This window comes from Drosophila guanche, unplaced genomic scaffold (genome assembly GCF_900245975.1).
Source record: "Drosophila guanche unplaced genomic scaffold, DGUA_6, whole genome shotgun sequence".
Classification (NCBI taxonomy): domain Eukaryota; kingdom Metazoa; phylum Arthropoda; class Insecta; order Diptera; family Drosophilidae; genus Drosophila; species Drosophila guanche.
Window position 1 is genome coordinate 7102268 of NW_022995745.1, and position 17191 is coordinate 7119458.

The 17191-nt window shown below is 47.7% G+C and overlaps 4 protein-coding genes across 6 annotated transcripts in view; 3 read left to right on the plus strand and 1 right to left on the minus strand.

The window, feature by feature from the left end:
* The window catches only part of LOC117581071, a 43288-nt gene extending 40633 nt beyond the window's left edge, over positions 1–2655 (plus strand). For both annotated transcript variants that reach the window (XM_034267947.1, XM_034267948.1), the window contains one exon: positions 1914–2655. In XM_034267947.1, coding sequence (XP_034123838.1) covers positions 1914–2247 — 334 coding nt within the window. In that variant the 3' untranslated portion in view covers positions 2248–2655. The remainder of the gene's footprint in view (positions 1–1913) is intronic.
* Positions 2656–12308: 9653 nt separating this feature from the next.
* On the plus strand, positions 12309–13193 carry LOC117580977. Its single transcript, XM_034267772.1, has 2 exons — positions 12309–12384; positions 12446–13193. Exon 2 carries the CDS (start codon positions 12465–12467, stop codon positions 12939–12941), a length of 477 nt encoding a protein of 158 aa, XP_034123663.1. The 5' UTR covers positions 12309–12384; positions 12446–12464; the 3' UTR covers positions 12942–13193.
* Positions 13194–13843: 650 nt separating this feature from the next.
* LOC117580975 (probable isoaspartyl peptidase/L-asparaginase GA20639) lies at positions 13844–15051 on the plus strand. Its single transcript, XM_034267769.1, has one exon. The coding sequence runs from the start codon at positions 13920–13922 to the stop codon at positions 14907–14909; it is 990 nt and encodes a 329-aa protein (XP_034123660.1). The 5' UTR covers positions 13844–13919; the 3' UTR covers positions 14910–15051.
* LOC117580976 (UPF0454 protein C12orf49 homolog) lies at positions 14898–16332 on the minus strand. Of its 2 annotated transcripts, none has more exons than XM_034267770.1 (2): positions 15940–16332; positions 14898–15872 (listed from the first exon to the last, which is right to left on the minus strand). In XM_034267770.1, exons 1-2 carry the CDS (start codon positions 16042–16044, stop codon positions 15321–15323), a joined length of 657 nt encoding a protein of 218 aa, XP_034123661.1. In that variant the 5' UTR covers positions 16045–16332; the 3' UTR covers positions 14898–15320. The 2 variants fall into 2 exon arrangements, with proteins under 2 accessions (XP_034123661.1, XP_034123662.1); XM_034267771.1 differs by having other exon boundaries at positions 14898–15869; positions 15940–16330.
* Positions 16333–17191: the final 859 nt, after the last annotated feature.

Sequence of the window (17191 nt, forward strand, 5' to 3'; positions counted from 1 at the left end):
ACCCATGCCATGCCCTGACCCAGGGTTTGAGGATAAGGAGCGAAAAAATCGCACGTTTTAATGAGAAAAGTTTAATTTTGTTAAAGTTTCATTTTGAAAAATATCAGCGGAGGCCCAGGCCCCGAACCAAGCAGCAGAGAAAGCCCCAGAGCAGGAGCAGAAGTAGAAGTAGAAGTAGAAGTAGAAGCAGGAGCCGTTGCAGGAAGCAGGAGCTCAGAGCAGGAGCCGGAAAGGGAGTAGAGGAGGAGCGGCAGCACAGGGAACAGCGAACAGGGAACAGAGGCACAGGAGAAGAGCAGGCCAAAGAAAACAGAAAGGCCAGCAAGGCAGAGCATTAGAGGCCGGGGCTAACTAAAAAGCCATGTTAAAACGCACAAAAACAACATAAGTCAGAGCCGCCGACAGAGACAGCCATGGCATAATAGAGAGACACAAGAAGAGTGCGAGGAAAAGAGAGGCAGAGAGAAAGAGAGAGAGAGAGAAGAAGCAAGCGAAAGTGGCATACAGCAAGCAAACACCAAAAACTTGCTTAATGAAGTTATGCTGATAGAATCGCACTTTGTCAGCGGGCGAGCGCCTCTCCTACCCCGCGTCATCGACAACACTCCAAAGACCTACATCCGCTACTTCCTGCGTGCTTGTGTGCTTGTGTGCTTGTGTGCGTGGGTGTGCACATATATGTACGTATGTTTGTGTGCGTGGCAACATTTAATATGCTAGATTGCCTCACATAAAGGCTCTACTTACTCGAATAAACATTTCTGCAGCGAAATACGATTTGATTGAGTATGTGGATCGAAGGGTTATGGTTCGATGCAAACAGATTTCCTAGGAGGTAGCTGATCTGCGTTTGAGTAATGTTTGTCAGGGTTATATCTATGGATATCTGGATATATCTAATTGCCAAAAGCAATAGCACGATTGCTAGTCCCTTTTTGGCAGGCGCTCTCTTTCGGCTAGGTAATTCCCTCCCTCGCAAAATGGCAGCCAAAGTAATCAGACGGACTAAAATGCTCTTTGTATGGGTAACAAAACGCAACTTTTTACTGCTACCATTTGGAAACCCAAGAAATGTTAACTTAATTTTCCACAAAATGGCAACACACACACAGCCACTCGTGCCCGTACTCGTAAATATCCGCACTTTCCCTCACTCGAATTCGCACCTCATGCATTACCTTACGAGAGAGCAAGAGAGAGCGAGAGAGAGCAAAGTTAAGAACTAGAAAGATCTGACCCACCCAGCAGTAGGGGAGTGGGACGACCACCCCCCGAAATGGGGGAATGACGATGAGCTCTCTAGCAAAGTGTTGGGGGGAACACTCGCCGGGGAACGCCGTACAGCAGCAGCAGCAGCTGCAAAACTATTTCTCGCACAATTGTGCGAAGTTTTTAATTAGTGTGAATGACTTTCAACATTGCGTTGGTGTGTTCAGAGAGAGGCCGAAGCTAAAGCTGTGGCTGTTGCAGGCTCTATGTAGCAAAGTGGAAGGAGGTGTTGCTGTAGTGTTTGCATGAAATGCCCGAGTGAGTGAGTGGGAGTGGGAGTGGGAGTGGGATTGGGAGTGGGAGTGGGAGCGCTCAAAAGAATGCCCTAAAGTTTTCTTTTGCATCAACTTTGTACTGCCAGAGCCACTGTACCTCATCAACAGCGTCATCATCGTTCTCCAGTGTCCATTGTCCACTCTGCTCTTTCCACTCTCCTGTTGTAGCATCATCCATTTGCAGTGTCCGATTGCACGGTTAATGGCATTCTTTTTCGCGGACACCTGTGTGCGTTGTCATTGTCTTAAGTAACTCCGAAACAGAATACAAACATCGAAGATGTGTTAAACTGATATTAGGGAACACTCCCTACGCACTTGCACTTTATTTCATTTCATTTCGTTTTATTTGTCTTATTTCTCCCACAGGCCCGACGTTTACATCCTGACGGTGACCCAGATGCTGCAGTACATGACCGATCCCAAGGAGCTGCGCGACGTGAACACGATCGAGTCCTGGAAGTGTGACAAGAGCATCGCCGTGGCCCCCAAGCCCTGCAACATCTGGCAGACCTGCGCCCTGTCCTTCAAGATACCCGAACAGAATCTGACGGACACCCGCTACATGGAGACCTGCCGCGAGTGCCCCAATGTCTATCCCTGGCTGGGCGATGCCGGCGGCACAGGCGTCCAGGGTCGCGACAATTACATCTTCTCGGGTGCCGGCGGCGACGAGGCCGAAGATGACAGCGCTACCAACTAGAAAGTGTTTATCTATCCTCCAACCCCAGCCACAACAGCAGACCCAAACCCACTCCGATGTCTCTTTTCTGTTCCCCCGGACCTACAGTTTTCCTGTCTGTTTTCTTGGTTGTTTATTTTTTTTTTTTTGTATTTTTTTATCGTGTTCCTTGTGCTTCCAGTAATTTCTTACACACCACACACATGCCAGTCATGATGATCCAATAATGAGCTCCTCAGCTCATTCATTTCCACTTTTTCCACCCCTACAATACCCCCCCCCCCCCCCCCCCCACCACCACCTTCCCCGACCCCTTTCTAATACGCATAGTGCTTAAGCGAAATTTTGGCAGATTGTTCTTAGTTTTTAAGCGACAAAATGTAAAAACAAGTTTTTTTGTATGAATAAAAATGATTATTTCCAAAAGAACAACACAAAATAATGATAGCTGCAGTAAAAAATGTGAAACCTCGCCATTTCTATTGCTTAGAAATTTCTGTTTAATTTAAGAAAAAATTCATTCTAAAGCCTGACCCGTCCTTCTGGTTTCCTCATCCATGCTTATATTTGGAAGCTGTTTCCATATGCGACTCCTGACTTCTGGATGTGTCGCAGCTGTAGTTGCATGGAGTCTTCATCTTCGTTCCAAGGATGTAGCAGTCCATGTTTCTCCTGAGATTGACCAACGTGGTGCTCCAGGTCCATGCCAGACAAAGCTGCACAGCTTCAAAGTCATCATCATTTGGCGAGTGATTAAAGGAGGTCTCCTGTGGGCTTAGGGCTAAGTTGTCGCCTCTCACAATTCCTTTGCCTGGTCTGGCTGAACTGCGAATGAGCTACGTAGTGTTTCTGCATCTTTATATGCCTGCAGCATATCTTTCGTACCCAATCCACATTTGTGCCCCTTCATTGGCCTGCGATCTACGGTCTTGGCATCAAACGTAATCGAACAAAACTCGCACTCACATTCACATTGGCATTCACAGGCGCACTCACACTCACACTCACACTCGCATTCACATTCGCTGTGGTGCAGCCACCATCCACGGGGAGAAGCATAAATACGACCAACAAATTTTCAATTACTTGTTTGGGATAATATTTTCGGGAAATGCAATTTGTCTGACTAACTTTATTCATTCATTTTGGGGGGCTAGAAGTTGCTGCAAGCACACACACACACACCGACACTTGTTCTAAGCAAACAGCAGCAATGCATGTCCTGCTTCCTTTTCCCCTCTCACACCAACATATGTGTGTGTGTGTGTGCATGTTTGCGTGTGTTTGTGTGTGTGTGTGTGAAAGCGCCTGTTTGCTTGTGTTTGTAGTTTTGTTCCGAAAAACAAAACTTTTGCAAAACGAACAGAACGACGACGCACAACGGACAGAGGTAACAAACACTCATCTGTCCCCATCGCCGTGCTCCTGCTCAGTGTTGGGTAACTTCAACTGGTTCCGACACCAAGAACAACCAAGAACAAGTGATGGACGCTGCATAATTACATATATAAAGAGCAGTTTGAGGCTTACTGGGGAGCACTTAAGATGTCTGCTCGATGTCCAGGGATTACAGAGGTTCTTTCAAAGGAAAGCATACCATGGGCAAAGGAGAGGTCTGATGTCTGATGTCTGCACAAATTCATTGCCAAATCAGATTCCCATTCTGCATGCACAACTGCGAACCATTTGGAACTAGTTATCGTGGACTTGCTCAACACGGACGCACGAGTCGAGCACATACGAGTGGCGACAATGGTGGCGGATGTTGTTTGTCGCGCTTTAAGCAATTCGCCTGCTGTCCCCTGGCTGTGTCCCCCCCCCATCCCATTCTTCGAGTGCCTGTGTATGTGGTGTGCGTATGTTCTGTGGGCATGGCCGGGACACACCTACGCCTCCATGGCTCCGTGCCTCCGTGCCCCATGCAGCGTGTTCCCTTTGAAGCGTTGCACGTTTTTCTTTTTTGAACCCCCGTTGAAATTGTAAAAGTTTTGTGATTTTTTCGCCGCCCTTTGGGCGCGCATTGTCAGCATTGTTTGCCGCTCCCGCTCCTGATGCTCCAGCTCCTGAATGATGTTAGATGCTCCCGCTCCCGCTCCCGCTCCCACTCATGCTGCTGCTAGTTGCTGCCGTGTCTAATTTCTGTTTTAAATACATAGTTGATATCGTTGGCAAAAGTTGCAAATTGTGCTTTTGGCTGCTGCTAACTGTTTTGAATAATGCATAAATGCAATTTGCAAGTTGAAACGAGTGTGGTCGTGTCCTTTACGATGTTTTGGGTGAACCCGGTCACACTTTTGGGTCTCGCGCGAGCCACATATGGCGCCAGCCGGACGCCAACACAGCACCAATGCTATTACACTGGCCAGAGTGATTTATGTTCTCCGAGTCATCGATTGCCAGTTAGCATTTATGGCACTTTGGGGGATTGCCTGTGCTTGGGGCGGCTACCCTAGCCGTCAAGTATCCAAAATCCCATCGATGGCACTTGCTTCGAGGCAGCGTTTGGCTGGAATTGTTTTAAATGAACATTAACACATCTACGAGTGTGCCTGGAGTGGAAACCCTTCAACATATCATTCGATCCAAGGAACCTCTGATGTAGGATACCTCAAAGATGGTATTTCTTTCTCGAAATATCTTAAATATTAATCTGTACCCCAGGCATCTTCCAGCCGCACTCTCTGCCAAGAGATTCCTGGAGGGCCTCAAGGGCCGTACTTCTGTGGATCGAAAAGGAGCGGAAAATCAAGGAAAAGAGTGTTGAGGTACCGTTGGCCAAGAGCATCGCTGCCATAAATGTAAAGAACAATCTACACACGGCCTGGAAGACAGAAGATTACAAAGAAAATGATTTCGCCCAGGGTGAAACCAGGGGCCAAAAGCCAGGAGCAGATTCTCGTCTCGCAGGAGACTGATCGAATGCGTCTAACCCAGCAAAAAGCAGCGATTATCGATATGGGATGGGTGCTGCTGACAGTCGCTCTGGTGTCCTGCGCCTGCCTGTGGGAGAAAGCTTCACTGCTGCTGTCAAGCTGCCTGCTGCTTGGGCCACTCTTTTGGTCCATGTTCCTCGGCGGCTGCGGCCACTTGATGGGCATTAAGGTGGTTGGCGTTGCCCTCTCGTTGGGGAGAGAGTCCCTCCCTTTTCGGGATTGGACTTGACCTGGACTTTGGAATTTGATACCATCTTCAAGATATCCTACGCCATCATTTACTCTCTTTCAGGCCTCTCGTGGGCAAGCGCTCTGACGCGAAGCACATCGAATGCCGTCTGGCGCTCCAGTCTTTGGGGCTTTCTGCTGCCAATTATGTCGTTTTCCAACCCACAGCTCGCAGCATAATCCTGCCTGTTGCCGACATGATCTTTATACTGCTGACCATCGTGATCATCCGCAGTGAGCTCTGCAATGTCTCTTTTCTAAGCGCTGAAGAGATTAAAATAGTTCGCGCTGACACATTGAAGTACCACCACGACAGACATGGAGATGGGGACAAAGGGAAACCCAGAGCGTCCAATCGTCAAATCAAAAAACGTAAAGTAGAGGAGCATGAGCTGTTTTATGTTGTGTATTCAACTATTTCATTATATTTCTAGTGATCGTTCGGCAAACTTTTTGAGCCAAAATTGATGAACAAAAACTCTGTAAATTGGGCAGAGCTGTAGACATTTGAATTAAATAGGATCTCAAATATTCAGTAACAATTTTGAAAGCTGGAAAATATAAAAAGACTTCCTGTTTTGATATCTTAAGTAGAAGATTTGAAAGAAGATGTGGAAGATTTTCCGAGGCAATACAATTTATAGAAATCTACCATTAGCCAAGATTGGGCAAGTTTTCTGGAATTGTTTGAGCTCGTTGAATGTGTAAGAGAGAACTTTGATCAATAACTATCTCGCTGATCTTTTAGGAGACAATAATAAAGGAAAAAACGTTTGTAGAAATACAAAAAATATTCCAAATAATTAAACTTGTGAACTTTTACTTGAAACTTAACTTGAAGCTCTATTTTTGTATATAATTAATTAAGAAAAGTAAATAGTATTAGTACATTTTAGTCTGCCTTTTTGTATGGATCTTGAAGAGCATCTGCATCCTTCTGCTTTTCTTACTTTCCTTCCATTATCCATGGCAGCCTCTTTTTCAAAATATTTCTGCATAGAACTCTTTCTCAATGTCACGTTCTTATAGCTGTGTGCGTGGCTGTATTTGCAGTGTGGGAATGACAAAGGGCTGTGGGTTAATTGTTAGGCGGCGTGTGACTTTTCCAGCCACAACTCTCAAGCCGCTCGTCACCACACACACACACACACACACACACACACACACACACACACATGCCTGCTAAAAAGTGTCAGACGAATATGATGTCAAGAGCGTAATTATTGAATTACTGGAGCCACCCAGCCCCACCCCAGACCATTCAAAGAGCAAACACAAAAAAAAAAGTCAGGTGCCATCTGGTCATATTATGCAACATAAAGTGGCAACTTGTAAATGTGTAAAAATGGCTGTTCCAACAAGGGGTTAATACATATGTGCATGTCGTGTCTGTGTCTGTGTGTGTGTGTGTGTGTGTGTGTGGTGCACACAACAAAAAAACCAAAACATGGCCATCCTCTGTTGGCTGACACCAACGCCATGGCATGCCAAAAAGCAGAGAGAGAGAGAGAGAGAGAGCAGAAAGTGCTACTCGTACAGTGGTCACACGGTAACTGGCACGTCCACACACACCTAAACACACACACACACACACCAATGTACCCACTGTCCCTGCTCTACCCACAAATGCAGCTGCTCCGGGCATTCGTTTATGCGGTTAAAGTAGTGGCAAAAGTAGTAGCCACCGGCAAAAAATATAACAAAAAAATATAAAAGAAAAGAAAAGTACGACAACAAAAAAACACACACAAGTAGCAAGGAATTTTTGTAGTCTTCAGACATGTTAGATACCCATTAAAATGGTCTTTGAATTTGGCAAACACTTGAGGAACTTATGCTGCATATGTGCCAGTTGGGTGTAGCCACCTGAATATACCCTTTCGTGAATAAAAAACCCTACCATGAGGGGGTGTAGCATTCAACATTTCAGCAGCTCCGTTCCATGTGTGTGTATGTGTGTGTGTGTGTGTGTGTGGTTGGGGCATAGCGCGTGCCTTTTGGCGTCCCTGTGGTAGGTAGCTGTTGCACACACAGAGGCAGCACAGAGGCAGCAAGCACTTGTACTCGTACTCCCCCACTCGTACACTCATCCAGGCTGCTCCTCTTGCATTGCATCGCATCGCATCGCATATGCATAGAAGCATAGAAAGAAATGTTTACCTTATATTACCGCTATGCAGTCGGACCAGAGTCTGGCACTGCCACTGCCCCACTGCCATGTAGTGAGTGGGTGGAGGATTCTGTGTCGGAAAACTTTGTCATTTAGTTAGGTGTAAGTTAGTTTTTTGGCTTAGCCGGGCAGGCAGCAGTAATGCTGCAAACACTTTAAGCAGAGACCGAACGTGGCCGGAAGGCGTGAGGCATGCAGAGAGGACGAGCCATGGCCAGAGTGCTGCTGCATGCCAAGGAAGGGTGTACCACATGGAGTTACCTTAATTTAGTGCAGTTTGCAAAATGTGCGTACGTGTAGAAAGAACCAGACACCAGACACCAGGCACACACATACCCACCTCCATAAGGGAGAGGACTGAGACTGAGACTGAGAGTGAAGTTAGTTGGGCCCCAAAGTTGACTCTACATTAAATCAAACACTTGGCGAAACATATGATCAGAAAAGTTGCTAAAATACACCACTTCCCTGCCACTTCTGCTGGAGGAGTCATGGAAATGAGGCCGGCCGGGCATAGGGAAATGACTCAAACGAAGGACGAGGACGAGGACGAGAACGAGGGCCAAGCCGTGGACGATTGCCATGGCGACGGTGAAGCCGGAGTAGCATTTTGAACGAGTAACGTCCTGAAAGATTGTTCCTGTCAGCGGTTTATAGTTTCACTCATGAACATGAAACATTTAATGGACTGCCAGATGGATGCATCAGCCTTGCATCGGCTGAACATTTCTTGTAACTTCTTTTCAACTGTCACAGTAAGTAATTGTTAATTTTTGCTGGATTTGGTGTGCGATTACTTACTCCTTCGGATTAACAACAATAAATCATCAGCTTTATTAGGGAGGGGGTGGGTCTCTTGCGCGAATTTACTATCCAAAGATATTGCCCCACTGCCACACTGCCACACTGCCACACCCAATCTATGACGATTAGCATTGCGCCTATTGCCACGCCCAAGGCAAGCGGGGAGGCAGGGGTGTCACCTGAAACACTTGGGGCCATGCTGATTATTTTCTACTTTGCGACATTTAAAGCGGGCTGCGAGGCCCGGGGGTCGGGGTCGGTTCGAGCGCTGTGTGGCATGTGCCTGTGTCAGCAACAGCTCAGCCGCGACGTGGCATGGCGCGTGTAAGGCAACAGAAAATCGATTAACATGGCTTTAATAGCCTCTCTCACTCCCTCCATGTTGATGCTGACAATGGCGTGGGGGGCAGACGCTACAAACTTTTCCACGCTTCAGAGAGGCAAATCCAAGTCCGCCTCCTCCTACTTCCGGTGTAAATGGGACAGCATCTGGGGCGGGGCGGGACGACGTGGGTGGTACTTTGGGTGGTATTAATTGTGACAGATTCGAGATTGAGCCACGAACCTGATTTTGTTTTAAAGTTGCCCTTAAAGTGCGCCACCCGAAAGACATATTGATGCGCTCAGAGAGGGGGTCAGATGGGTCAGAGGCCAGAGGTCAGAGGGAAGCGAGCAAATGGGAGCACAGGCCAGCTGTAATTGACTGGTCATCGCCGCGGCAGCTGCCGCAGTTGTCGGCTAAATGCAATTTAATTGCACCAAACACTGAAAACCACTCACAAAATTTGTAATAAGCCATATCCACGGCACACACACACACTCCATCAAAATCCATCAATAAATATTTCAAATCTAGCCCCAAATGAGGATTGAGCTCGGTCCTGTAATCTGCAGTATCCCGAAAAACCGTAAACCGAAAACAAAAAAATAAATCAGAGAAAATCCTCAGCTACAATAATATTTGTAAATCAAATTTTTCCACATTTTCCCGCATGCAGGTGTGCGTGTGTGTGCGTGTGTACGCACCCCTGAACAGCTCTAATTGAAAATGCAAATTACATTCGAACACGAAAATGCTCGTAATTATAAAACAAGAAAAAACAACTTCACGCCGGATGGCCGATGCTTTTAATACACTCTACAAGCGGGGAGTATTTTGCTTAAATAATTTAGCGGTCAGATGCAAAGGGCACCTGTGAAACTGAAGCTTGGCCAGCTAAATGCTGTTGTTGAACCGATCTCGAGGCTTAAAAAAGGGTATTACTGTGCCGCCTGCATGGGTTATTAGTTCAAAGAAAAAACAACAAACAAAAAGGCAAATAAAATGCAGGCCACACCATCGATTGCGTGGCTTACACACACATATTGTTTGTACAAAGATCACACACACCATTTTCCATGCCACACTGCCTGTACAACAGATGAAAGTTACCCATAAAAATACACATTTATTTCTCAAAAACCGTGCAGTGTATTAGCCCAGGACTAGCCACGACTTTAGGCTCATAAAGTTGCACCGAGAGGCTATCAGAATATATAATGGAAATAATACAAAACAAAGCCCGTCTAACACATGCCCATATGCATATGCATATGCCCTGCCGTAATATTCCATCTAGTATTTCTAGTAGTTCTGGCTTTGGTTCCTTGCATTTTGACAAATTGGCATGGGGCTGGTCGGCTATATAATTCATTACGAATGCAAACATTTGGTATGCACGCACTCGACATTTAAATGGAGTGTGCAACAAGCGACAAACGAACAAGCAAGTACCCTGGGAGCACGCTGAATATTAATGCTGAAAAGATCCTCAGCATTCGAATTTTAAATTTAAATTTAAAAAATTTGCCTACAAGCAGTGCATTTCTACCGGTAATGTCACTGCTTGAAAGCAGATCAAATCGGTAAGATAATTTCCCTTTTTTGATAAACTGCTTGCCCACAAGTTTATCATCCACATGTTTCCCCTGCACAAGTTGAACTGCTTGATCATTTAGCATCCACACGTTTCCCCTGCACTTGCTAACTGTTTACAACTGCTGCCCCTTCCACTGCTTTCTGCTGCTTTCATCATATAATTTCCCCTGCCACTGCTTACAACTAAACCGTTTTTTTTCGGAAATACTTCAATTATTTTTTTAGGGTATTCCGCTAACCGTATCCCCGCATCCGCATACGCAGTGGAGTGACCAAATAAAACAGCTTTCCAAATGTCAACGCAATATATTTATGCAAAATTGATTTGACAACAACATTTGCCCGAACAGCAGGAGCAGCGGGCACCACAAAATTGCATGGTAATGAATTACACCCAAATGTGAGCACAAATACACCCCGTACCCATTGAACCAACAATAATAATAATAGCCTGTTAATGACAAGGGTTTTGTGGACACCGAGCCACACCCACACCCAACCCCAACCCCAAATCATCTAAAAGAAGACTTGAACATAATAATTATGCCATTAACCAAATACATGCACATGTACATATGCATGCATGTGTGTATGTGTGTGTGTATGTTCTCCACATGTCCATCACAGCGCAGCATTTACCAACACTAACTCTTAGTATAAACTCAAGAGCCAAGCACAATTCGATTGTTATTTAATGAGAAACGAGAAATGCACTTTATGGGTCAAGTTCTGACTGTGGCAGAGATTAATTTTGGTGTTTTATATGGGCATTCCATGAGGCACAAGCACCACACGTGCGCCGTGCGGTTACAGCTGTGGCTGGTGCCAGCACCTGGCCGCTGTTTGCCATTGCACATGGTGCCACCCTCATGGGTCCGTCTCTGCTCATAAGTAGATCCCTCAGTGCCCAGTGACCAGTGACCAGTGCTGCTGCCTCCCTGTTGCTGTTTGTAGTTTGATTTAGATTGGCTACGGCAAGCAGGGCCACAAGAGACGAGCTGTGTGCTGCAGCCGGGAACATCAACGGAAGTTTAGCGTATTGCAAGTGGAGCATGGAAATCGTACACACACAGCCTGTGCCTGTGCCTGTGCCTGTCGCACATGGAAGGAGCAGTCGGAACATATGCAAATATATGCACATGTCGACATAAGAACATGCAAGCCGTCGCCGGCCACCAAATGAGGAGGCCAATGGAGTTGATGGAACCAACTAAGATGCCTTCATTCGACGCACAGCCACGACACAGCCCTGCCCTTAACTCGCTGAATAAACATCAGACTCCATCGGAATGGGCAGCTTCGTTTATGCGGAGTGAAAGTGAACAATTTAAATAAATGAAATTGCAGCTTTAGTTCTCAATTTATACCCTCAAAGTGTACGCTGAATAATTATTCATAGTTCGTGATAACGCGCAGCTTTCGTGTGAACATTGTGGGCACAGCAGACAGGCAGACAGGCAGGCGGGCAGACGGGCAGGCGGGCGGGCAGCTTCAGCCTTGAGGTCACTGCAGATGCGTGACGCGTGAAAATTCGTCAAATGCAGGCCAACTGACACTCACACACACACACCAGTGCTCCTCCTCCTGCTGTTGCGTTGCTTAAATATGCACAAAGAGCCACGCAAAAGCTCGACACGAAGTGTCTTGGCTTGGGCATGGCACTAACGAGGGCTGGGTTACGGATGCGTATCAACTGATTAAGCCAGACACAAGTCAAGGCAAGTGCAGCACCCAGGACTGCCTGTCATGGCCGCGAGCAGAGGCATCCATATGGTAACAAGCGCTTCAGTTCACGCCACTTGAACTGCAATTAAAAGTTCAAGTCCAGCTCGGAACTGGATTCAATTTTAATCGCATCGGAGCCACCGTTGCCAGCTTTCAACGGGTGGTGGGGGGGGAGGGATGGGCAACCCTTTTTTTGGATGCAACAACCCTTCACACATCAACTTTCACTTTCGCAACGTCATTTTCCCAGGAAGTTTTTGACAAGTTGTAACATTTGCATTTTCAAATTGAGTTTAAAAATAATAATTTTGTTTTGCAATAATTATCCTTCGCTCGCAAATCGAGAGCGTACAGGTGTAGGCCTTTGATTCAAATTTTCAGTAAGTTTTTCTGCAAGTCATTTACCCCGTTGTACTCAGATAACTTAGAAATCCGCCACAGTATTGGTTTAGCTGAGAAAATGCCACCCAAGAAACGCATTTGCAGGGACCACCAACTTCCGTTGGACGACGGGCCCGTGCCCGAGTACAAACGCCGTCCGACATATGTCCAAAATCAATTGCGCAAAATACGCCAGAGCTCTGCGCGCGTGCAGCCACCCGCAGCCGAGGAAAGTGTCACCACAGCTAGCCCAGAAGTCGCTGAGGATATTCGCAAGCCTGTGGCTACACAGCTATCACGGAAGGTTCTCAGACAAATTAATTGTAACACTAAAATGGATCCGGCTTTGTCGCGCTTACTTGCTGCTGCCGATATGACGACCGAGGAAATACGCGCCGAGCGCATCAACCAGACCAAGAAGGATCGCCTCAAGTATCTGATGGGGAAGGTCAATGCGGAGACCCCACCACCTTGGCATGAAGCCACAAACATTTGGTACGAAATCGTTCAACTGGAGAACAGCATCGACGAGTACAAGCAGAAAGTAGCCAAGTAGAAACAAGAATCAAACACCAAGGACTGTCAAACGACTTCCACAGCCACCAGATGTGAGCGCCAAGCACCAATTACCTGAGTGTAATACACACACTAAACACTAAACACTAAAGACTAATCACTAAACACTAAACAAATGTACACATAAATATTAGCAAATAATTGTAAAAGGTTTCATTGGTGTATTAGAGCCAAGCCAGCCCTATTATATTGCTCGGGAGTTGAAGCTCCGAGCGGGCGCTTTAGCTCTGAATTTGCATGTCTCTTTTTTCTTTTTGGTTGAAGTTACTTATGGTTTATGAGTAAGTGTTTGCTGCATTAGTTGTTGGCTCGAATGATACGAATGGTTTGGTTATGCCTCCATGGAACTGCGGCCAGTGTTTGCTCTGGTTCTTGCAGGTTTTTTCGCTGCTGCCAGAGCTACTTCCAGGCTGCTACTGTGGTCACGGGCTAAGGCTGTGCTGTTGCCAAATCGTTGCCATCCATCTGTAATTGTTGACAATATAAGCCACTTATATATCATATATTTCATTGAAGTAACTCAAAGGCAGAAAAGATACATTTGCGGGTTCATATTTGGTGTCTCTTCTGCTTAAGGAGTAGCTGCAGTCAGTGTCCCGCCCAACAGACGCGTACAAGTACGAGGTACGAGGTAGAAGTATAATTCTTATCCACATCAACAACCACATTCAGACGGACACACACACAAAACACATGTTTGTTGTGCGGCTTATCGCGGGTGCAGGCAGCGGCAAACAGGTCTCGCATTGTATGCCCTTACGCGCACAGGCAGCAAGCACTCCCTGCCATGCCAATCGAGTTGTGTGCGAGCAAAGAGCGGCCTTGCATTGATGTACCTCCTGTGGAGGGTAGCACAAAGAATCAGCCATAAAAGTAGAGCCCAGCAAGCGTCGTCTCACTCCTCAACTGGTCGAGATAGCAGCAACATCGACGACGACGAGAACAAAGAGCTGACAGAATGCCACGCCCAGTGCTGCTGATACATGGAGGAGCTGGGGAAATTCCGCAATCGCGCATCGCGGGCAAGTTCAAGGGCATCAAGGAGGCGCTGCGGTGTGCGTGGGGCAGCCTGGTGCCGGCCAGTGGCGAGGGCCAGGGCAGCGCCCTGGACGCTGTCGAGGCGGCCGTGCGCAGCATGGAGCTGGACGAGAACTTCAATGCGGGCTACGGCTCCTGCCTGAACACCGACGGGCAGGTGGAGATGGAGGCCAGCCTGATGGAGGGGCGAGACCTGCGCGCCGGCTGCGTCACTCTGCTGCGCGATGTCATGCACCCGATCACCGTGGCGCGTCGCCTGATGGAGAAGCAGCGACACACGTTCATCGGCGGCGAGGCGGCCCAGGAGCTGGCCCTGGCCACGGGCAGCGAGCGGCTGCCAGCGAACGCGCTGGTCACGGAGGGCGCCCGCTACACGCTGCAGCAGTTCAAGGAGCAGCTGGCCCAGGGCAAGGATCCCTTCTTCGCACGCACCGAGCTGGCCGCCGAGCAGAGGACCGACCCCAGCGGCGAGACGGTGGGCGCTGTGGCCATGGACCTGGATGGCCAAATTGCTGTCGCCACCTCCACCGGCGGCATCACGGGCAAGTGGCCCGGTCGCATTGGCGACACGCCCATCCTGGGCAGCGGCACCTACGCGGACAACGCCAGGGGCGGCGTCTCCTCCACCGGCCACGGCGAGACAATTATGCGCTACAATCTGGCCCAACGCATCCTCGCCGCCATCGAGCACAAGGGCATGTCCGCCCAGGCAGCCGCCGATCAGGAGTGCCGCGCGATGACCAAACGGCTCGGCGGCACAGGCGGCGCCATAGTTGTGGGCCCCGCCGGGGATCTGGGCATCAGCTTAACCTCGCAGCGCATGGCCTGGGGCTACATACAGGACGAGACCATCTTCTACGGCATCGATGGCCAAGTGGTACACCAGGAGCCGCTCGCATTAGGCACTTGAATGGTTCACATTTAATGGCTCAAACAATCGTCTAAAAAAGAAATCAAAATTACACGTGAATAAATTACTAAAGTTACGCCTCCCGAGGGAGCTAAGCAATACACAAAAAAAAATAAAATAAGTTCTACTATGATGAAGTAAATGGTGTCCCATAATTGCATTAAATTTTGTTCCATCTGCGGGCGGAATGGGTCCGCTTTGTGGCAGTCCCTCTCGTCTGCTACTGTCTATTAGCCACATAAGTTCTAGTTCTAGTTCTAGTTCTAGTTGTAGTTTTAGTTGAAGGTAAAGCTAAAGAGTGCACAGTTGAACGTCTTTGTTGTACAAGAAATCTCAACGTGAGGCAACGGCCTAGCCTAGGGGGCAGGACATAGATGGAGAGCGATAGAGAGCACCTGCGAGCGCTGTCAGCTAGCTGTGGACTGGGGCCTGGGGCGCCACGTCACGCTGCGATTCGTGGGCCTCGGTGAGGCCGTAACAGTGCTTGGCCAGCGCGTCGCGATATTTGTTCTCGTGCTCCACGGAGTGCGAGTTGGTGCGACACTTGACCAGGCACAGCTCAAAGTGATCCGCGACGCTGGCGTATATGTATTTGGGTGTGTGCGCAGACTGCAGCACCTGCTCGAGCAGCGGCTGCTTGTCGGGATGCAGGCAGCAGGACACGCAGTACTCGTACAGGCGGCAGCAGTTGGTTGTGGCGTTGCAGCTGCGGCAGCTGTAGTAGCCGATGCCGAGCATGTCCAGGTTGCAGCAGCCGCTGGGCAGCATCTGCTCGCGCAGGCACACAAAGCCGCGCTCGTCGGTGAGCAGCTGGCGGCCCTGCACCGAGTTGCGGCAGCGCAGCTCCGGATCCCGCGTCCGATTGATGTGCTGCTCCGGCGCCAGCACCTGTTGCGTCCAGAGGAGCGGCCGCGTGCGCTGCACCTCAAAGTCGTCATAGTGCAGACCACTAAAGGCGCCCTGTTGCGTCGAGAAATGTTCGTGATTAGCTTTCCCAGCGTCTAGACTCGTGTTTCTCAGTGCCACTCACCCGATCCAAGAGATTGCCCCAGATAATGCACACGAGCAGCAGCAGCACAAGGATTATGTAGATGATGCGTCGTCTCAGCAGGCGTGTAAGTGCGGCTGGCCACATCGTATGCTAGTGACCGCATCCCAGCAGCACAGCCAGCCCAGCCCCGCTACCAGAGTCAGAGGGCCCACTGTGACGCCGAATGTTCGGCTTGCTCCGCTTGCTGCTGTTCTGCGACAGCTCTCCACTGGCCCACAGCCTGCATGCGCATTGGGTTCACTTCTTCCGCCTCCTGTTTGTCCTGCTGATGCACGTGGTAATCGTCCTGTGTTCAAAACAATCAATTATTTATTTATTTAACGCGTCCCTTTGTTGCAACTGTAAACCAGTGTGACCGCGGATTTATCATTCAACCATGCCCCTTGAGCCTTATAAATATACCGTGATTTAGAGGAACATTGCTTGAAAATACTACACTGTTACCGATATACCATTACTCATGAATCGGACCATACAAAGCTCCCAGCCCGAAGACTATATGCTTATTCCATATATTATGTTTCACTTGCAATAAATTAATCATATATATGCTGTGGTAGCCTTTTAGATCATATACCTGCCAGTGTTGATTGTTTTGTCGATGCACAGGGCTAGCTGCAAGAAATATCGATACTTAAGTGCGATAGGCGGATCTAATCGCCGGTTTATGTTCAAAAAAACATTCATAATATTCTCTGAATCAGCTTGACCGGCCCCTCTTCTAACAGCAAACAAATCAATTGCGATTACATGTGCGTACTAAAATATTTCAATTTCAGAACTATCAAAATCGAGGAATGTAATTTCCGATAAATAGGGTCGAGTGGGTTAACAAACAAACTTCAACATCGGGCGGACATATCGGAGTTTAGCCCCAATTATGTTGTGAAGATGGAAGAACTGCCACCCCAAGCACTCCGAGCACATTATAATATTTAATTATGTGTTCGTTCCCTCTCCCTTTCAGAAAAAAATACAATTTTTTTTTTTAATTATCAGTTAATATACATACTTGTCTCTTTTAATAATTTACATACATTTACATACTGAAGACAAAGCTCATGAGGGAGGGTTTTGAATGAAAAATTTAAATACAACTTTGTAAAATATAAGGTCATAAGGCATACAATCCAATAACAATGAGTATTTATACTTTCTATTTACTATTTATCAAATATAACATCAAAATCGAGGAATTTGCTGTAAGACTACGGTATTTTGTACGGTATAT